At 44.1% G+C, this 22,307-nt stretch overlaps 2 protein-coding genes across 3 annotated transcripts in view; one reads left to right on the top strand and one right to left on the bottom strand.

Annotated features, from left to right (window-relative positions):
• Positions 1-13,842, bottom strand: part of LOC138959974 (ubiquitin carboxyl-terminal hydrolase 8-like) — a 30,371-nt gene extending 16,529 nt beyond the window's left edge. For both annotated transcript variants that reach the window (XM_070331697.1, XM_070331691.1), the window contains exons 1-13: positions 13,760-13,842; positions 11,939-12,256; positions 11,134-11,278; positions 10,479-10,564; positions 8,222-8,406; positions 7,569-7,725; positions 7,122-7,284; positions 5,524-5,668; positions 4,213-4,562; positions 3,446-3,678; positions 2,852-2,906; positions 880-963; positions 167-518 (exon numbers count right to left, since the gene is read on the bottom strand). In XM_070331697.1, the coding sequence (XP_070187798.1) occupies positions 167-518; positions 880-963; positions 2,852-2,906; positions 3,446-3,678; positions 4,213-4,562; positions 5,524-5,668; positions 7,122-7,284; positions 7,569-7,725; positions 8,222-8,406; positions 10,479-10,564; positions 11,134-11,278; positions 11,939-12,039 (2,056 nt within the window). In that variant the 5' untranslated portion in view covers positions 12,040-12,256; positions 13,760-13,842. The remainder of the gene's footprint in view (positions 1-166; positions 519-879; positions 964-2,851; positions 2,907-3,445; positions 3,679-4,212; positions 4,563-5,523; positions 5,669-7,121; positions 7,285-7,568; positions 7,726-8,221; positions 8,407-10,478; positions 10,565-11,133; positions 11,279-11,938; positions 12,257-13,759) is intronic.
• Positions 13,843-17,434: 3,592 nt separating this feature from the next.
• Positions 17,435-22,084, top strand: LOC138960112 (uncharacterized). The gene is made up of 2 exons (XM_070331863.1): positions 17,435-17,986; positions 20,304-22,084. Exons 1-2 carry the CDS (start codon positions 17,664-17,666, stop codon positions 20,404-20,406), a joined length of 426 nt encoding a protein of 141 aa, XP_070187964.1. The 5' UTR covers positions 17,435-17,663; the 3' UTR covers positions 20,407-22,084.
• Positions 22,085-22,307: the final 223 nt, after the last annotated feature.

Below are 22,307 nucleotides of genomic sequence, written 5' to 3'. Positions count from 1 at the left end.
GAGAGAGAGAGAGAGAGAGACACACACACACATACATGGAGCCAGAAAGAAAGAGATAGAGAGAGAGAGAGAGAGACAGGTACACTAACACAAGCATAACAAACACACACACCCCACACGCAAACAATCCCACATTCCCTATACGCCCCAAGCAAACTAAACTTACCTTGGGCATGCCTGATTTCACCCTCATCGACAGTCCTCACATCTTCCACCTTTGGCGCTTTCTTTACTTTCTTTGCTGCCTCGATCTTCTCTGCTTCCTTCCTCTCCTCCTCCACCTTCCTATGGTCTTCCTCTTCCTTGCTCCTCTTCCTCTCCTCTTCCTCCTTTTTAGCTTGGTCCTCCTGTTTCTTCAGCGTCAGTGACCTCTCTGCTTCCAAGCGCGCTTTTTCCGCTTTCTCCTGTCGCAGTTTTTCGGCGTTCTGCTCGGACGCTTTTCGTGTTGCCTGTTTCTCCTCTTCCTCCTCTTCCTTCCTCGCTCGTTCCTTGGCCTCCTTCACTTCCTTTTCTCTTGCCTGAGAAGTACAGTGGTTTGTAAACACTTTGTTGGCAGCTGCATATGATGTTACCAAGTGACAAATTCTAGTGCACACACACACACATATTTTTTTAAATTCTGACCAGTACAAGGAGTGAGAATCAGAAATGAGTACCCGTGAGGACTAACAAGAAAAAGCGAACTTTTGCAGGCTTGTGATTATTTGTTTGAGCATAGCAAATTTAACCTTGGCGTAACAGAGTGGCAATTTGTCTTAAAACATAGCATGCTTCTCTAAAAGGCAACAGATGGCATCTCTGTAAACATGTTTTTGTGTGCTATTGATATACAACCAGACTCCACAGATCACAATGAGCAAAAGTGATGGACAGACTCACCAGATTATCCTGTTGCTCTTTCTCTTTCTTGGCTGCATCTTGTTCTTTCTTCTTCCTCACTTGTCGTAGTCTCTCCACCTCCGTCTGTGAAAAGAAGACCGAAGCCATAACCTTTGACACAAACTTGAAAATGACAGCTTTACCCAAAGACTCCAGCAGATATCAGACTGCTTGTCTCACTGTTTGAGACACTTGCGCAAACTGATGACAACATTGTTTTAGGCCCTCACGGTGAAAGCATTAGGGGCACCTTCCTAGGTGTTACCCCGACTATTAGATGAGATACACAGGTGACAGGTGTGTGCGTCTTCAGGTGACTATCAGCCACTTGCACTTATAGCAGAGTGACCCAGGTCTTTTAAGTGCCAATGTGGTGACACGGGGGTGGGACATGGATACTGTCGTGTTTTTTCTTTCGCCACTATCCGTGATCACCAGCCAGTCTCTACCCATGAAGTTGATTGCATAGTCCAGGTGTAAGCAGATTCAGATGAGGGATCTTGGTGACGACGTACGGAATTGAGCTTTGCTTACCAGTCACTGGATCCTTGGTTTGGCCCATGAAAGTTCCCAGCACGGGCAGGTCGTGCTTGCTGGCAGACTCGTAACGATGTGTGACATCATCCAGCTTCGGTTTTCCTAGTTGTCTCCAGACCGGAAGAGAAACAAAATTTCCCGTAGTTGCGGTGTCCAGTTCCATGGTGAACTGTCGGTCCTGGATTGTTATGGGTACATCCAACCTAGGAGTATCTTGGGGAACTTCACCGAGGATCGCGTTGACAAGCTCTGCTTTCGTGACTCTCTTCACGGAAGCCTGGGAATGTCGTTCCCAATTCTGATGTTGCTTTTTTTCTACAGACAGCTTCCAAATGTCCTGTGACGTCACAGTATCGGCATTTGGCTTCTTTGTAGGGGCAGTCTGTTGCTTTGTGGGCCTTTCCACATCGGTAGCACTTCCTGTCTGTGGAATTAGACTGCTTGTGGTTCTTTCGTGGACCCGTAGTCTTGTTCTGGTGGACCTTGTTGACTGGCATGGTCTTGGAACCATAGACAGTTTCCTTGGCAACCTTCGCTGCGTCTTCAGTCTCAAACGCGACTTGGACAGCACGTGCGAAATCCAGCTCTGTGTCCTTGATCTTGAATAGAGCCTTTAAGACAGCCTCATTGTTGACAGAACATATGAATCTCTGTCTCAGAGCTTCGTCTTGTGGGTTTTTGATCGAAGGAAAGTCACAGGTAGCGGCGTCTTGGTGTATGCGCACTGCTAACTCCTGGAGAGTTTCGCTTGGCTTCCGTTTCATGTCACTCCAGAATTTGAAACGTTCCCGCACTAAGAAGAGTTTCAGGTCGAACTGTTCTTTCATGAATTTGACAATTTCGTCCATTGTCAAACTGTTGATGTCCTTGGGCGGATTTTGCTGAGTAGCCAGATTTGCCAGTTGTTTGTAGACCGTAGCAGTCTGATTCGTCAAGAAAACTTGAGCCTTGCGCTGCACCGGCACGGAGTTGGCGACCACAAACGTGCAAAATCTTGACAATCAACTTCATGGGTAGAGACTGGCTGGTGATCACATCGACACTAATCTGGTTAGATCTACACAGTTCCGTCTGTCCTATGAGCGTCTACGCTTACATCATGAGTGACTGCGCACTAAATCAAAGTAAGTTCCATAATGTTCTTTATCCTTCCATTCGATTCCAGTGGTATCTAGCGATCTCCACAACAGATACCATCTCTGAGTCTGCACAACAAGTTGACCCATAGCATAGTAGCTTTCAACATTGTCGATTTTCAGATACAAGAATCAAAATTCTTTCAAGCTATGTAACATTTCAGGATGAAATACCCCAGGCAAATGTTTAAGTAATATTGTGCCAACAATGTTACTTAAAGAAATGAACAAACTAAAAGTTAAACAGCTAATGCTCTACTTCAGTCAGTGACTGTTGTTAGTTATTGTGTTTTCCCCACCTGTCGTTTTCTCTCTGCGTCTTCTTCATTCACAGCCTTGTCTCGAGCTTCTTTCCTGCAGGTAGATAAACACACCGAATTGTATGACAAGAGATGCATACTGGTATAGTCTGACTGACTGAGAGGCCAGTGGTGAAAATGTTTTTATATTTCACAAAAATCAAAGCAGCTTTTACTTAACTCATTGTCTCCCAGGTACGGATATATCCGTACCCACTCATATGGCTCTATCTGACCAGGCACGGATATATCCACTCAGACTTTACTTAGCTTCAGTCGCTTCCTGTAACGTCCATCTGACGCCTGCATTCCAGCATGTTGATACACAGTTTCTACACAGTTACTACAATTCTGTGTGATCTGCTGCAGCACAGCTGGTCTCAGCTAAAAAAAACTTGGTCAACATAGGTGGGGTCGTTAAGAAGAAAAGTTGTTGAGGACTCTCTCTCTCTCTCTAGAAACTTCCGGTCTTACAATGGTCTTATGGCCTACACAATATAATCAGTGTTAGTTTCTCTCTCACTCTCTCTTGTAAAGCAAATACAACAAGAACCAAGGTAGAAAACAAAACATCGCTACAAACACCAAACTCACGCCCTTCTCTCCTCCTCAACCATTTTCTCAGAGTTGCGGAGATCTTGCTCCATGTGCCGCTTCTTGCGCATGATCTCGGCCAGGGCTTTCTCCTCCTTCTTTCTCTTCCCCTCAAGGTCGTTCAGCCGTGCTTGCATATCCAACTCCTCCTGCGACATGGCTGCAACTGTTGCTGATGATGATGATGTTGCAGCTGGTGCTGCTGGGGTAGCGTTTTCCACCATGGTCTGATCCTGAGTGCAGAAGGACAATAGGTAAACTATGTTAAGGTAAAGGTATTCCCATAAACATATTTGATGGTAGGGCAGCGAGATGCTAGAGATCTCAAATGATCTGGGGCCAGATTGATGAGGGCGGTGCCCATCTCCTCTTCCTTGCCGCTTTTGCCTTATCATTAACACAAGAGCAATCCACAAGTTGATATTATGTTGTTTTTAGTATTTAAAAGAAGTTACCGCATTCTGCTGACTAGCAATGCCTTCAAAGTTCCTAATAGCCTAAAGGCTAGACACAGCTCTGAAGTCATGAAAATCGCTTGTTCATTGCTTGTTCATTTCAATGCTTGTTATTCTCTCAGGTGCCAGGAGACTGGTTCCGAACAACTCTCACTTTCTTTATTAAACATGTGGTATGCATTTAGAGCGCTTACTCCCCTTGTTTTAACAGATCTCTAAACAGCGCTCTGCCTCATTTGTTTAAGATTCTCACTGAAGCCACGATAGTTTAGTAGCTTAGACAAACAAAAAATAACAAAAAAGTTGACCTACCTCCGGCGGTCTGCTCTTATCCTTGGCAATGTTGGTGTTTTTTTCGGGTTTCTTGACGACGGCGACGCTGGGGTACAGGTTGTTGGCCACCATGCTGAGACTCTCGCCCGACGCACTGTCACGAGCGGCTAGATTCAGGTTACGAGTGTTGTTCAAATCGCTGGACTTAGCGATGGAGTCCGCGATAGCTGTGCCTGAAGTCATGGGCTTAAGGGCGCGATTGAACTTTGGGATTGATCCGGACGTGTTGGTGGGCTTTTCATACGGTGGGCTTGGGTCAGCGGTCATGATGTCGGGTGAGGCTGGTCTCTCGGCTACTGACTCTTCAAAGTCGGGATAGTCAAAGTCCACTGCAAGCGAAAAAAGTCAGAAATGAATTGATTGTCAGTTTGAAGATAGCTTCTGCCGTAGATAAACGATGATGTCGATCATCACAGGTGAGCCCAGGTTTTCGATGGAGAAAGAGCGTCCTCCCCCTTGCACATGTACACAGAAGCAACTTGAGGCCCAGCTGCTTTCATTTCACAAAGCAGTTTTTTTAACGAATTAATTTTGTAGGCGACACTAAAGTCAATCCACACATTTTACACCGTTTCATCTGTATGTGTACAATACAGTAAAACCTCCCACTAACGACATTGACAATGTCCAGAAAAATCGGTTGTAAAAAGGAGGGGTCTTTATTGGGAGTTTCGGAGGTATCATTTTTTCACAGGGGAGGCAACTGTTCAGCAGTTCAGTTTTGAAAGTTTGTTTCGTTATCCCATTTATGTTACCATTTGATGTGCATTTGGATTAGCACGTTATTGACCCTATGTTAGTAGGTCGGTCGTCTGAAAACGGAGGGCGTCGTTCTTGGGAGGTTAGTTTCAGTGTGCCGAGAAATTGGGTCGGCTAAAGGAGGGGGTCGTTGTTGGGAGGTTAGTTACAGTGTGCCGAGAAATTGGGTCGGCTAAAGGAGGGGGTCGTTGTTGGGAGGTTAGTTACAGTGTGCCGAGAAATTGGGTCGGCTAAAGGAGGGGGTCGTTCTTGGGAGGTTAGTTACAGTGTGCCGAGAAATTGGGTCGGCTAAAAGAGGGGGTCGTTGTTGGGAGGTTAGTTACAGTGTGCCGAGAAATTGGGTCGGCTAAAGGAGGGGGTCGTTGTTGGGAGGTTAGTTACAGTGTGCCGAGAAATTGGGTCGGCTAAAGGAGGGGGTCGTTGTTGGGAGAGGTCGTTACGGGCGGTTCCACTGTACACTATTTGACATTTGCCAGGCAGCGGGCTTTCTCTGACAACAGGTAATAAAGTGTTTTTGTATGGCACACTCACGTAAGGCAATGGAGGAAGGTGTGTTGGTGACACTGGGACGCGACACTTTGGCGTTGGTTGTCATGGTGGGGTAGAACAACAGCCACTGGTCGTAGCCACCCTCCAGCACTAGGGGCTCACTCTTGATGATCACTGTGGAGTCGTACTGAAACACACATCACCACAATATCAACCTGTCAGAAACACACACTATATCAACCTGTCAGAACAACAGCCACTGGTTGTACTGAAACACACACATCACCACTATATCAACCTGTCAGAAACACACACATCACCACTATATCAACCTGTCAGAACAATAACAACAGCCACTGGTCGTAGCCACCCTCCAGCACTAGGGGCTCACTCTTGATGATCACTGTGGAGTCGTACTGAAACACACATCACCACAATATCAACCTGTCAGAACAATAACAACAGCCACTGGTCGTAGCCCCCCTCCAGCACTAGGGGCTCACTCTTGATGATCACTGTGGAGTCGTACTGAAACACACATCACCACAATATCAACCTGTCAGAAACACACACTATATCAACCTGTGAGAACAACAGCCACTGGTCGTACTGAAACACACACATCACCACTATATCAACCTGTCAGAAACACACACATCACCACTATATCAACCTGTCAGAAATACACACATCACCACTATACATATCAACCTGTCAGAACAATAACAACAGCCATTGGTCGTAGCCCCCCTCCAGTACCAGGGGCTCACTCTTGATGATCCCTGTGGAGTCGTACTGAAACACACACGTCACCACTATAGCAACCTGTCAGAACAAAGACGAAAAAACTGCTTCAGTGGAATCTCTTCAACAAATGGCTCATTTGTAATGATTTTGGAGGGGTCATACTAGACACGGACATCGCAACTACACTGTCAACACACTAACAGCAGACACCGGCCATAGCCTGGTATTACCTTCCATACCAGGGGCCTATTCTTGACGATTGTTGTGGATCCATACTGAAACTCACACATCACGACTACCCCATCAAACAATAAAAACATTTTTTATTTCATTTTTTCATTACTTTATTGTTCTATCACCGGCAAATTCCGGTCTCTTCATCCCAGTGGAAAGCTGGCAGCAACAGAGTGGCGCTATGCAGGTGTGTGCGTGTTTAGGGGTAATCAGCCTCCTGCACTTATGGCAGAATGACCGAGGTCTTTTACGTGCCACAGTGGTGACACAGGGGTTGAACATCGATACCGTCTCTAAGTCATGACATAAAGTTGAACCATGTCCGGCTTGGCCCCATTTGAACCCCTGACCTGAGGACCACAAGGCAAGTGCTCTACCAACTTAGCTTCCAGCCACTGGGCGTAGCAGTGAGGTGCTACAGTGGAACCCCCATGTTAAGACCCCCCATGTTAAGACCCCCATGTTAAGACCCCCCATGTTAAGACCCCCCATTTTAAGACCCCCCATGTTAAGACTCCCTCCCTCATAAGACCCTGTTTTCTCAAATTTTCTGTTCACAAATTCTGTCAATTTAGCCCCATGTTAAGACTCCCTCCTTTTTAAGACCTGATTTTCTCATATTTGTGAAAGTCTTAAAGTGGGAGTTGCACTGTACTCACCTTGAAGATGGCGTCTTTCAGTGTGCGCAGTGTGGTGCCCACATTCAGGGTCGCCAGTCTGGAGTTCCAGTCCAACAACACGATGTGGTCCACATTCCCACGCTGTTTCCATAGCGACTGAGACTCTTGGGGAAGCTGGCTCTCAATTTTGGTTACCGATGTGCTGAATGCAAAAAACAACAACAGGGTAATGATTGATAACACACACAACAAATCTCAACTTCTTGCTTAACAGTAATGGTTGCCTAAGACTCTGGGATTTCATCTGCTAACTTTCTAATGATGATGACGATGACGTCTATTAGTGTGTATATTCTTGGTGCATTCTCGGTCCTTGCATGCATATATATGTGTGTGTGTGTGCGTGTGTGTCTATGTGTGCGTGAACGCATGTACATGCTTTTGCATATTGTGTAAGCGTGGATGCATTATGAAATGAAGACTCACCCTGGGGGTAAAACTTCCTTGGGTACAGAGATACACGCCTTGTGATTAATGTGAGATTCTGCAAAGTCGGCGCCGCTCCGAGCGTCCATAAGAATCAGTTGAGCGCTGTGGTCTCGCAGCAAGTTGCATAATTGTGTGGGGTTAAGCAGGGGCTGAGCTGATGATGTAAATAAAATACAGTACAGGAATCATTAGCATACACTGGCCAAAGTCACGAAAAACTCTTTTTAAAAAAGATAGGAGGAAAATAAGATAAAAATGGATAAGAAAAAAAAGAGAACTTTTTTGCTAAACACTAGCGAGCGGCATGTCTACAACACACATGGTTGGCAATCTGTGCACTGTAGCACGACATTGAATAGTCAGCTTCAATTGCATATTTTCAAATAAAAAAAGCGTAATTGTGAGCAGACCGTACAGAAAACACACGTTCAAGCAGTGAATGTAACATTTTTGTTTTGTCATAAATTAACATGCCAATAAGTTGAATAACCTACCATTATCATTTTTTGATTCTGCGTGTTACTCTTCCACAACTTGTGATAAACCAACAGAGTTATTTCCAAACATTTTGTATTGGGAAAGGGGGTCTGGGGGAATGGTGGGGGGGGGGGGGGGGGGGGGGGGGGATGGCTGCACTCACACAGACCAACCTTTGTTTTCTGTGGATGTAGAGGGTTGATCTTTGGGGATTTCTGGGTCAACTGACGTTCCCTTTGTCTTGCTGTCTGTCTTCTTGTTTGTCTCTTTGTCCTCCTTGCTAGAGTCCTTGCGTTTGCCGGAAGCCTCCATGGCAGCAAATTTCTTGGCCACCCCCTCTGCCTCTCGGAATTCATACCTGAAACAATCAAAACACATAGGTAAATCATTTTTTTTACTTTATTGTCCCATCGCTGGGATATTTTAGTTTTTTTTTTTTTTTTTTTTTATTTCCTTACACCTGTTCCTTGTCCCGGTGTGCTCTCACGCCGCCCCGTCCCTGCACTCACTGTTCCATCCACATCTGAATTTCGTTCCGCTGCCAGACTTGTCGATTTTACAGACGCTCCAGGGAGGGATGTCGGGTCGTTGCGGTAGGCTACCCTCGGAAGATGACACTGCACTTCTGCTGAGTCACTTCGACGGTGTTCAGTAGTGGGTCTGTCCCGAGCTAACGGACGCAGCCCACTACCTACTATGCCCCCTACTAACGACATTGACTGCTAAGTCGCGGAGCCAGACTGAGTGAGGGGCCCCTCCAGAGAGCAGACCGCCACTACGTCCCTCCGTCGACCCCCCAGAACGTCACACGTTGAAGACTGACAGCAGAAGTACTATTCAGGGAAGGATGGAACAAGAACACTGAGACCAAGGTCACCATGAGAGCTCCGGGCATGAAGGGCCACAAGAGCAAGGACAATTTATAATTTTGGATGATTAATGAGATGAGGATGATTATAATGATGATGCTATGGATTTCCAATTTGGTTTGAGACTACGTGACAGGGCAGCACTCTACGCTTACTGTCATAATATATCCTGGTGTCAACCAGGCCCGAGAACTGCCGCACCTGCGGTGTTGGTCAGGTAAACAGAACCTGAGCACCCTCAAAGTCGCATTCGTTAAGTGAATGACACTCGGCTGTGTGATTCCAGCCTTCCCATAGGAACCATAGCACTTCCACTCTGGGTAGGAGCCGACCGTAGCCCGAAAAACCCACATGACCCTGATGGGATTCGAACCCACGACCTCCCGGCCCACAGCCCGATGCGCTAACCACTGCGCTACGGGGGCCGGTTAGGATATTTTAGTTGCTTTCTCACGGTGGAAAGCTAGCAGCAACAGAGTCGAGCTAACCAGGTGTTCCCCAGCTACCTGCACTTACGGCAGAATGACCAAGGTCTTTTATGTGCCACAGTGGTGACACAGGGGTGGAACATGGATACCGTCTCTTAGTCCGGACATAAATGTGACCGTTGTCCATCTTAATGATTGCTAATACTGCAGGAAGTAGTCTAGTAAACGATAAATGGAACATTTCCAACGTATCGATCTTTTGACCATAAGACTGCACACAAACAAAATATTGAAAAAACAATTACCGTATTTGACGGACTACAAGCCGCGACTTTAAAAAAAAAAAAATCGCATTGCGGCTTATAAAAAGATGCGGCTAAAACGTTACCTAAACTTGAATAGCATTCACCTAATGGAAGTCGCCGCGGATTTTCATTTCACTCAATTAGCGATTACCGGTACTTTATTAGCTCTCTACTCAAGACTCGGCGCTTTCTTTCGCGAATCTTCGTTTGTCAACAAGTCGTCGTGACAAGATAGCGTACAGAGAAACACCGGATGTATCAGGATCTCGCGAGCGCGCGATTTCGTTTTTTTGTGTCTCGCGATAGCCGCCATGTTGTGTTTTCGTCTGCTCGAAATGTGCGCAAAAGTCGTAAATCATCCCAAAAAAGCTTATTCCGGGCGGGACTACATGTGTGTGTTGGTTACAAATTGTGTGTGTGATATTTTTCTTCAAACTGTTTCCCTTTTCTTCTTTGTTTCACTTGTTTATTCTCGGAGCCGATTTCGCCAAATACCGTACTTTCGTTTGCCTGGTTGTTTTGATTGATTGACACGATCTGATTATATTTTTTTCGACGGCGGCTAATATAGTGACGCGGCCTATACGTGGCTCGTCCCAATTTTTTTGTTAAAAATCGGGGGTGCGGCTTATAATCCGTCAAATACGGTAAGTTTTACCAAATAGTCAGTACAGTGAAGTCCTTGCTTTTTAAAATCTGAAAAAATCTGAAAAAATTAGTTCTCTTACACACACACACTCTCTATCTCTTGAAAGAGAGAGAGACACTGAGAGAAAGAGAATGGGTGTGGTGGCGGGGTCGCAGTAATAATATATTTATATATTGTACCTTTCTTTTAGACTTTCAGCTAGGAGTTCAGCTCGCTCAATTGCACGAACTTGATTCTTCTGTCCAATCAGGTTGTCATAATATTGCTGCAAATGAAAAGAAAACAAGTTGCATGAAGTGACATTTAGTCAATCTGTCGGCCTGAAACTAAACGTTCAGCACTGTTCTCCTTCCTTTTTTACATTTAGTCAAGTTTTCACTGCATGTTTTCAGATGGGTGGTGGAGAATATGTGTATGCATCATTGTATGTGTGTGTAGAGTGATTCCCAAAAAACTACTGGACCAATGTTACTAGAGGTAATGAAATCAGTAAATTATGTAGAACAAGAACAAAACCCACCATCTTACACAATAAACAATAGTTTACATAAATAAGGCCAAGAAACAAAAATCCACGTTTACAAATGTTTTGTCCTCCCGACCCTTGAACTTTTTTTTGACCTTTCAAAACAAAACAAAAATTAAATGACAAATTGCAATTTTGCAGACTTAATACAAGGAAAGTTACTCTTCTCCAACATCCAGAAGATACGACAGCTCGCACAATCACACACAAAAAGAAAAAGACAAAGAGACACACATACACATGTACATACAGAGAAGAGTTGGCGTAGACATAGAGGACTTTATTATTTCCAGAGATAAATTTGTTACCTTATTCTTCTTGTAGTCGGCGTTGATCTTGACCTGCTTGACGATGTTGAAGTACCTCATGTACATGATGAAGGCCTTCTCCTCGTCCCCCATGTCATCAAACCTCTCCGCCTCTCGGAACATGGTGTCAGCCGATTTCACCAAACTGTAACCACACAGGATGTGGAGATACTCAGATCTATAGTAAACAATGTCCGTCATGTTGGGCTTTGAAATAGCTGAATTCCGAAAAAAACTATGTCAGTTTTGTATAGATTGTGAAAGAGTGAATGCCCTTGCTTTGTACTCGGACAAACATTGGAGGGGCCAATCACTAGCGAGGGGTGTGTCGGAAACAGGTGTGAAGTTATTTGTCAGAGGAAAATCAAGGGTAATCACTCTTTCACAACCCATACAAACCTGACGGAGTTATTTCCAAAAATCGTCCATTAGTCATTATTACTGTCCGCAACACCCAATTAACGCCTAACTTACAAGCACAAGGACACTGTTCAGTACAGAATACTTAATATGTGTACTCATAACACCATCCGCCGTGTAAATCACCATACATCAGTCGATTACTGATGTTTAAAAGGATATTATCTAAAAAAAAAAGGCCATCAGATTGCATCCAAAATTATAAATGTATAATGTGCTTCACCATTTTTCCTGTAGACATGCAGTTTGCATTCTCCAGTGATTACATGTATAAATCAATGAACAAATCAAAGTTAAGGTACACCCCTGGAGACCCAAGCACACAGACCCACATGCACATACCTAGTACCTACACAAGCACACACACACACACATTTATCCTTACATGCGAGCGTTGGAGGTAGTGAGTTTAAATTCACTCTTTTTCTGCAGGTCCGTCATGCTGCTGGCAATGTACAGATCTTTCTTCCTGTCCTTGCTCGGCATCGTGGCGGTCTCTGTTAACCACTGCTTCTAGATCTGCTCGTCAATAGTTCACCAAGACTTATTATCCTTTGAAAAGCTGAGTATAATTATTATTATTAGTTTTCTCTTTGAGTCCTGCTCCTACATGTCTGAAGATTGTGATCTGATGTCTCGCAGTTGAAGACTTTGCTGTTGTAGTCTTCTTTCTCTACTTCATCAGGCAGCCATCTTCTGAGAACTGTAAATGGAAATAAGAGATCGCTAGAGTATGACAATTTGACATACTGGGGGGGAAGATAACACACACACACATGACACACACATCAATATATATTATATTTGCACACACACAGTGACACACACACACACATGACACACAGATCAATATGCACAAACACACACACCATGACACACACATGGCAATTAAATGGATAACAAAATCAAGAAATAAAATTGAAACACTTTTCTGAGTGTATAAAGACTTAGGTTTGAAACGAAACTGTGGAAGGACATATGAGTCATTAACTGACTAAGTGAACTGATAGTGACTATAAAGTATCAGTTCACTTAGCCAGCTAATTTGTCTGTTGCTTGATTATATTCTCCTCTTCCAAGACTTATTGATGAACAGATGGTATTATCACTTGAACAATAACCAAATGATCTGGTTCATTTCCCATAACACAATGCGCAGTGGATGTTTATCTCTGGCACTGAAAGTGAAACTGACAAAGTTAGCAGGAATTCAACTAGGAGACTGTTTCCCCTGACCACACACCAGTTACTCAAACACTTGATCACACAGTAGTATTCTTTTGCAATAACTTGAATAAGAATTAAGATCAATAACTTCACGACCCGTGTAGCAAATTCAGATTACTCCCGATTTCAGATTTCTTCTTCTGCTTTGTTGATCTTGTGTTTTACAAACTCCACACTGAAAAGCCCCCCTCTCTTCCATTAAGTACTGATGATCAATCTTAGGTACTTTATATTAATGGGGTCAAATTCGTTCAACCAATTCATTTTAATTTAAAACTTAGAAGTTAGAATTAATAGAAATCTGCTTCATCCCACAATCCCTTCTCGTTCACGGGACGTAACCATTCGGTGCATATTTTCGAAGAAATCTGATTTTGGGGTAAAGTCTCAATTTCCTTCACTTGACTTGCAAGAAACTGACATGCTTTTTTCACCCTTAAATTAGTGTACTTCTTTAATTTGACCAGGAAATAACATTTATCAATATCAGTCTTGGGTATATATCTTATCAGAAATCTGAAGTCGGGAGTAATCAGAATTAGTTACACCTGCTAATCTTCGAAGACAGACCAGACCCAAAGCACTCAACTTGTGGCAAGATGTGCTCACGTCCACAGGTCCAGACACAAAACAAACACTGCTATTAAATCAATCGAAAGTCAACTGGACATTTGTTAAAGAAACGGCTGTGAAAAGTAGGTAATTCAGAAGAAAAAAACCAGCAGTCATTACAAGTGTTATGCAATAGCAGAACGGGCAGACTGTAGACTCTGCATTGAAGTAGAACACAATTATCACTGTTTACGAAATACTAACAAGTATGCGTAGGCCTGCGTAAACTGCATTCCATGTCCACGGTCAAGTGACACAAATTCCTGTTTTATCCCATGATAGTGCACAATATTATCAGATTAGCCAAGAGAAAAGAGTAATTCGAAAGGATAGAAAGTTCTGGAATTTATCACCAGGTCGGACTTACCCCTGAGAAAGGTTTAATCGGTTTTATTCTGTTATCAACCTCAGTATCGACTTCTTCCTTCTGACTTCTCTAACCAAAACACTGCTGTTTCCGGTTAAAATTAGGAACTCGTACGAATGACGAAATACCATTTGAGAACAAAATGTGTACTCCATGTATAGTTGCATACCAAACTAAGAACTTCCTAAAAAGTCAGCAGAACATTTAACAGAGACCCACGTTTATAACAATCTCTTCTTGCAAAGGATTAAAGTTCATAGTAAAAACTGAACGAAATAGGTAGTTCTACAAATTAAAGGGTCTTTGTGGTCATAGCAGGGGAAGTAACAATCAAAGAAGCGGATAAGGTACAAAATGCGAGTTAGCTCCCTTGAAGCACTAAAAAGGTCTCCGCATCAGAGATGCGTTTGATGGGCCAGTGATGAACATTAATTTAAAAAAAAAATATCAAAGCAATTTGTACATAGTGCTCAAGAAGGAAAGTTGTTCAGGACGATTAGTACTCTTGTGTTGAAAGGGTTAAGTGCTTCTCTCAATCGTTTTTGTTCCATCCTGATAATTTCAAGTTTTGAGTGATACCAGCCGCGACCAAACTTTGGTTTCTCAGTGATTTCAACCCCGGGGAAGCCTCAGGCCGGGACGCACCACATACTGACCCGTCACTGCATTCCTTGGTCGAGTTCTGGCTATGAGCGTTTTAAGAACTGAGCACGAGTGTTCACTGTGAAGGGCTACTCAGTCAGTCTTGCATAAAAAGACGGATGAGGCTGCGCTTTTCAGGTATTTTGTTTGTTTGTTTGCTTAACGCCCAGCCGACCACGAAGGGCCATATCAGGGCGGTGCTGCTTTGACATATAACGTGCGCCACACACAAGACAGAAGTCGCAGCACAGGCTTCATGTCTCACCCAGTCACATTATTCTTACACCGGACCAACCAGTCCTAGCACTAACTCCATAATGCCAGACGCCAGGCGATCGAGCAGCCACTAGATTGCCAATTTTAAAGTCTTAGGTATTACCCGGCCGGGGTTCGAACCCACGACCTCCCGATCACGGGGCGGACGCCTTACCACAAGGCCACCGTGCCGGTCTCTTTTCAGGTATGACTTTGACGGGGTTTCTCTTGATTTATGAACATTTACGTGTTCAGACAGAGCTAAAATCGCGAAAGCTAAAAACAAGTAATTTTACCTAAAGATGTACTAATCGCCCTGAACAATTTTTCTTCTTGAGCAATACTGACATATAAAAGTTGCTTTGATTTTAAACAAATTAATAATAAACGTCCACCACCTGCCCCTAAGCCAAATTCTTTTGGGAGTGAAACCAACCGCGGCCAAACTTCAACAAATAAAGGTGGTGCAATAACTGTTTTATAACTAAATATGTCCTCTGCGGTCTGTAGTATTTCATAATTATGTATGCTAGTACTGTACAGCCAAGCGGCCGGTGTGGCGTTGTTACACTGAGTTTCTTTGTCTGTGTCAAAGATTTTATGGTGCGTCAGTACGTGACATCAACACACACACACACACACACACACACACACACACACACACTGACACACACACACGCACATAAACACACAGACATGCATACATACACACACACACACACACACACACACACACACACACACACTGACACCCACACACGCACAGAAACACACAGACACACACATACAGACATGCATACATACACACACCCCCCACCCCCACACACACCCCACCCCACACACCCCACACACACACACGCACCAGGGGCGGATCCGGGGGGGGGGGGGAGGGGTCTGGGGTTTCCGGACCCCCCTCCCCCCCCCCTAGCAGAAAAAAAGAGAATTATTTTTAGAAAAAGAATAAATAAATTTGAAAATAAAGACAAACTGATGGCTCAGATTGCACCAGATTGCTCCATTGTCCTTGATTTTTATCAAAATGTTCCGGATGGTCGAACAATAATACATGATGGTTTGTATACATGTACGTAGGCTGTTCCATAATTATTTAGAATCTCAGAAGGAGCCGGCCGTTGTCTTCTAAATGACAGTTTTGAAATGTAGTTTTGTAATTTGCTGGCTCAGGTTGCACCAGATCGGTCAAATTTCCTTGTTTTGATCCAAATTAGTCTTCTTAAATTTACTTTTTTGAAGGGGTATAATTACTATTAGGGGAAGTTTCTTGGCCCAAATTGCACCAGATTGCTCAATGTGCGCGGCCTCAAATAAACGCTTCGCGTCCGTCGTCGAATTCACCCTAAAAGAAATTTGGAAACCACCCCTTAAAAATGATGTGATCCGCCCCTACGCACACACACAGTGCCATCGTCTGCTTAATTCCAGGACACCTTCACTTAAAATCAGTCGTGTTTTAAAACTGCGTAAGTATGACGGATCAGATATGACAAAATAATGGAACACGATTAAAAGATCTGCTAGTGTAGATTCTTTCCCTCGCCAATGCAAACTATGTCGGAACTCTCTTGCTATAAGTATAAACGTATTCTCCGCAACTTTTTGCCCTGTGTTAGTTGTTGAAGGTGAAACAGAGGTCATTTGAGGTTCATACCAACGACACGCCACCTTGAAACCTGGCAACTTGATCTTTTTCATACTCATCTGACACATTTGCATTTTATTGTGGAGGAAAAACAACATTTAAACCTTCTTGCATAAAACGCAATATTCTCCTAACTCGCAAACCAGCAGGACTTCGTGCTGCAAGCGGTAAGAGACCTGGGCTGAGATGCACGAGAAAGTGACCAACCGGGTGGGAGCCAGTCGTGGTGTTGGATTGGTTGAAATTGAGATTTGTTGTGATTTCAACGAATCTGACCCCGCGGTTTGTTCTCTATCCATCGGTTGTGAGGCAAGGAAAACAGAGGTAAAAACAAAATTTGCACACACGTTCACGCGAGAAAAGGACATGCAGAGACCAAGACATCATCATTTTGCACTAACATCTACCCGCCGACCTGCATTATTAAATCAGCATCAAATTATCACATTGCATGTTAACGTCTTTGAATTACAATAATGCTAACAATAAAATAAAGTAATCACGACCACACAAACGTTGCAAGCTTAAAATTTCAACAACGCTGCAAATACAATAAAACCTGTCAAAAGCGACCATCCAAGGCACCAACCAAAAGGTCGGTATAGGAAGGTGGTCGCTATGGAACGGTGAGTTGTATATAAGAACCCATTTTTTCTTGGGTCCTTGGGATGGTCGTGTGGGCAGGTGGTCGCTTTCGAGAGGTGGCCGCAAAGACAGGTTTGACCGTAAAATTTATGCCGATTTTGCCCAGAACAAAAGCGGATGACTTTGGGTCATGATTCGTCCGTTGCTGCCCAAACTATATAGTAATGCTGAATGTGGCTTCGCTCCCCAAAAGTGATGTCCGCAAAATTATGCGACCATAAACACGACTGAAGTTTTAAGAGGACTGTAAACTGCGATACACCAGAGAAGGAAGTCGTGGACCCCTCTGTGCCCTCAGTATCAGCCCTCGGCGCCTCCTGGACATAAACAGTTATGAGCAGCTCACCCCCCGCTGGAAGCTGAATGCGATTATCCACAAGATGACCGTCCGCAGTTTGGAGCGTAACAATTTATCCCCCCTCTTGGTGAAAACCGCGGAGAGGCCCCAGGGAGTTAACATCCCCAAACGGTTGAGTTTTGTGTTGAGATTTCACAAAGCTTGAATTTTTCATATTTTCTGGGCGTCTCAGTTCGGAGCTCATCGGCTTTGTGAAAGCCTCACGGAGTCGAGTCAGCCGTCTTCGCCCTCCGTGAACAGATTCGTTTCTGCCGTCCGACATTTCTATATTTCTACTGACTACCTTTAGGGCGGGTCGAAGTCACACTCTTTCATAACAGAAGAAAACATTGCAGTGATCGAAGATGTCGTCGTCAATGATGCTGTCGCTGTTGCTGGTGGTGGTGGTTTTGTGTCGAGGTCAGAGCAACGGTCCGTACCGCCAGGCATCGTCAGGCCTCAAGCCCGTGTCTCAGCAGACCCCCAGGTACCCGGCACCGAAACGTCTAGCTCCCCCCGGAGCCGTCCCGCCTGGAGAACCCCCACTGACCGCCGCCGACCTTGGGGCGAACCTACCGGCTTCTCTAGATGCCATGAAGACGATACTGGACGACGAGGGGAGAGAGCTGCTGCTCAAGTTTGACGACTATCTCTTCAACAACTTGGAGAATGTTTACTATAAGCTCAGGTAAGGCAGTTTGGTGAATGATGATGATGATGATGGTGATGATGATGATGATGATGATGATGATGATGATGATGATGATGATAAGAGAGAGAGAGGGGCTGCAAGAGAGAGAGAGAGAGAGGCTGAATGAGAGAGAGTGATAGAGAGACACAGAGAGAGGGAGAAAGAGATAGATATAAAGAGGGAGAAAGAGATAGATATAAAGAGAGAGAGAAAGAGAGAGACAGATATAAAGAGAGAGAGAGAGAGCGAGAGATATGATATATATATATATAAAGAGAGAGAGAGAGAGAGAGAGAGAGAGAGAGAGAGAGAGAGAGAGAGAGAGAGAGAGAGAGAGAGAGAGAGCGAGAGAGAGAGAGAGAGAGAGAGAGAGAGAGAGAGAGAGAGAGAGAGAGAGAGAGAGAGAGAGAGAGAGAGAGAGAGAGAGAGAACGAACGAACGAACGAACGAACGAACTTTATTACTCAAGGATGGAGATTTTAGGCTCACGCCTAGTCTTACAATTTGTTTATTTGTTTGTTTGCTTAACGCCCAGCCGACCACGAAGGGCCATATCAGGGCGGTGCTGCTTTGACATTTAACGTGCGCCACACACAAGACAGAAGTCGCAGCACAGGCTTCATGTCTCACCCAGTCACATTATTCTGACACCGGACCAACCAGTCCTAGCACTAACCCCATAATGCCAGACGCCAGGCGGAGCAGCCACTAGATTGCCAATTTTAAAGTCTTAGGTATGACCCGGCCGGGGTTCGAACCCACGACCTCCCGATCACGGGGCGGACGCCTTACCACTAGGCCAACCGTGCCGGTCCGTCCATGCTAAACTAAGACATAAAAATAGAGAGACAGAGAGAGAGAGAGAGAGAGAGAGAGAGAGAGAGATAGAGAGAGAGAGAGAGAGAGTGAGTGAGTGAGAGAGAGAAAGAGAGAGAGGGAGACACAGAGAGAGACAGAGAAAGAGACAGAAATAAAGAGAGAAAGAGAGAGAGAGAGAGAGAGAGACAGAGACAGAGAGACAGAGAGGGAGAAAGAGACAGATATAAAGAGAGAGAGAACGAACGAACGAACGAACGAACGAACCAACTTTATTTTTCGAGGGTAATGGAGTAGATACAGCAAAGATCTTTTTTCATCCAGCCCTCGCCCAAGAGGGAATTAACTAACCAGTGCATAATATTAAAGCAGAAGAAGAAGCAAAGCAAAAACATAAAAACATGGTTATTAAATCAGACAAAGAGGAAAAAAAAAAAAAAAAAAAATGTTCATAGCATACATGGTCATTGGTAATGGTATACATTAAAACACACACTTTGACACACACGGTCACATGCACACAGACACACACAGACATACATGCACAGAGAGAGAGAGAGAGAGAGAGAGAGAGAGAGAGAGAGAGAGAGAGAGAGAGAGAGAGAGAGAGAGAGAGAGAGAGAGAGAGAGAGAGAGAGAGAGAGAGAGAGAGAGAGAGAGAGAGAGAGAGAGAGAGAGAGAGATCGTTTGTTGCTTAAATCTGTTTGAATTTTTCTACGTTTTTTTCCCCGTTCTTAAGACAATCCATCTTCTTCTGTCTATTTTCCATGATTGTGTGTGGTAGTTCATTAAAAAAAGGTTCACCGACCTTTGCTTTTGTGTTCATGCTCTGACAGTTACGATTTCAAAGACGGCGTATTCCTCTGATTTAATGTAGTGCAAATACACAGGCCTTTGACTTGGTTTCTTTCATGATCTGATACACAAAGGGAAGTAACGCTCCAAATGCAGACGACATGTGTAATATAAAAAGTAAGAGTTAGTCGGAATCAGTCTCCTGGAGAGAGAATAACAAGCATTGAAATTAACTTATAGCGACTTTCATCTTCAATTTCATTTCATTCCATAATTTTCATCATCATTGGTTTCTTTAAAGGCATATGTACGCGCTCCCGTGTTTACAAAGTGTAGTTTGCCCATAATCGATGTCAAACGCACCATAAGACCATGTAATGACGATATGTCGCCATGCGCGGACCATATACATGCATTACAGCTTGTTTTAGAGTCTCAAAAACTTTGGATGTAAACAAAGACGCGGAGTTATTTCCCTTGCGTCAACGCTACCTCTGTTGGCAAATCTATAAATAGGACGATCCAGATCAAAATGAAAATTAACATATCTCAACATTGAAGGGGTCCTAGACCACAATATTTTGCAGGGAACTTAATTTAGCATGTCTCCAGCTGTTGGTAAAGCAATTAGCGTGTATAGTCATCGAGTACATATGGCTTTAAGACAAAGACATCTGACTTGGTTTCTTGAATGTGTCCACAGTTACGCCTTCAAGGACGCCGTGAAACGCACCATGAACAAGTGTCGCTGTGACGCAGGAAGCCTGGAAGCGCCTGCCGGGGGGCAGTCAAAGCCACCAGTCTAGTCCCATCACTAGACCACATACACCCCTGCCAGCCATGACATCAAGACCAAGCCTATCGTCCATGTAGGCGAAAGAATTGTTAACGATATCATTTTAGTGTTACACACGCCTGCAAGGCAAGACAGTGGACTTCCCCAGTGTGCAGGGAGATGTTATTTTTAAACGATGTTATTTTAGTGCATCACACCCTTGCCTTACATTCTTGCCTTGTCATGCAAGGCAAGAAAGTTGACTTCTCCAGTGTACAGTGATACGAAAGAACTGTTAACGATGTTAGTTTAGTGCATCACACCCTTACCTTGTATCCTTGCCTTGTCATGCAAGGCAAAAAAGTTGACTTCTCCAGTGTACAGTGATACGAAAGAACTGTTAACGATGTTAGTTTATTGCATCACACCCTTACCTTGCATCCTTGCCTTGTCATGCAAGGCAAAAAAGTGGCCTTCCCCAGTGTAGTGTACAGTGATACGAAAGAACTGTTAACGAAGTTATTTTAGTGTACTACACTCCTGCACAGCAAGAAAGCGGCTTTCCCTAGTGTCATGCAGGGAGACGAAAGAACTGTAAACGATGCTATTTTAGTGGACATTTTGTCTGTCTCCGCTGGCTTCATGTGCGTGCATGTCTATCCTGGGTAGATATGTCCTCATATGCTTCATATGCTTCATAGCCCTCGCCTATTTTCCTGGCAGACTAAAGAAATGTTAGCGATATTATTTTAGTGGGCATGTGTGTGGCTGTATTTATCTATGTCTATTTCTTGCAGACATGCTCCATATGGACTGGTTTCAGGGCTTGCAATATCACTGCGGTGTTATCGTAGGTCTAGTCTCTACTTTACCAAGTATTTTCTTCTTCTTCTTCTTCTTCTTCTTCTTCTTCTTCTTCTTCTTCTTCTTCTTCTTCTTCTTCTTCTTCTTCTTCTTCTTCTTCTTCTTCTTCTTCTTCTTCTTTGTTCATGGGCTTAGACTCCCACGTTCACTCATGTTTTTATCACGAGTGGATTTTTACGTGTATGACCGTTTTTACCCCGCCATTCAGGCAGCATACGCCGATTTCGGGGGAGGCATGCTGGGTATTTTCGTGTTTCCATAACCCACCGAACTCTGACTTGGATTACAGGATCTTTTCCGTGCGCACTTGGTCTTGTGCTTGCGCGTACACACGAAGGGGGTTAAGTCACTAGCAGGTCTGCACATAAGTTGGCCTGGGAGATCGGAAAAATCTCCACTTTAACCCACCAGGCGGCAGCGACCGGGATTCGAACTCACGACCTCCCGATTAGGAGGCCAATGTCTTACCACCACGCCACTGCTCCCGTCTTACCATGTATCTGCTTTGTACATTAGCATCTTGCCCCACATTTGCATGCTAAGCAAACTACATAAATACTGCGAACGTATATAATTACTGTGTACCTTTCGTGTAAAGCAGGAAGCGCAAATGGACGTAACCGTCTTTGATATAATATTATTATGCATATCGCCCTACTTTTCACGAAGCTGTATGGTTTAAGCTTAACTTGAATATTTATGTATGTTTTATTTTCAGTGTAACCTAACTTCTTGTACGTGCGTACATAAACTGTGATAGTTAACTTCCAAGATGGAGGTCTCTTACTGTCACATCTCTTCTGGAGAAAAAACCTCTTTTGAAGCGACAACATTCAGAAATAAGTCACAGTCCCATCCATAATCAGTATCGGTCTGTTGTGCGTCATGTTTTTCTACTTTAACGACCGATGGGGCCTAAGTCGAAATCCCAGTTAATGTTCGTTTTGTCTATAATGAAACTTCCCTTATCCCATGACCTGCCTCTTTGTTAGCTGAGAAGGTGATTATTCTGGATAATCCATCACAACCTTATGGATAACCCATCACAACCGAGTTTCGATCTCAACT

Source organism: Littorina saxatilis, linkage group LG1 (assembly GCF_037325665.1).
Source record: "Littorina saxatilis isolate snail1 linkage group LG1, US_GU_Lsax_2.0, whole genome shotgun sequence".
NCBI classification, from domain to species: domain Eukaryota; kingdom Metazoa; phylum Mollusca; class Gastropoda; order Littorinimorpha; family Littorinidae; genus Littorina; species Littorina saxatilis.
This window is presented reverse-complemented; position numbering and strand designations above follow the sequence as displayed.

Bases quoted from the DNA above. Each gene is read 5' to 3' on its own strand.
- LOC138960112 (XM_070331863.1), top strand. From the start codon at position 17,664: ATGTCGTCGTCAATGATGCTGTCGCTGTTGCTGGTGGTGGTGGTTTTG. The intron at 17,987-20,303 runs GTAAGGCAGTTT...ATGTGTCCACAG, and splicing joins AATGTTTACTATAAGCTCAG to TTACGCCTTCAAGGACGCCG.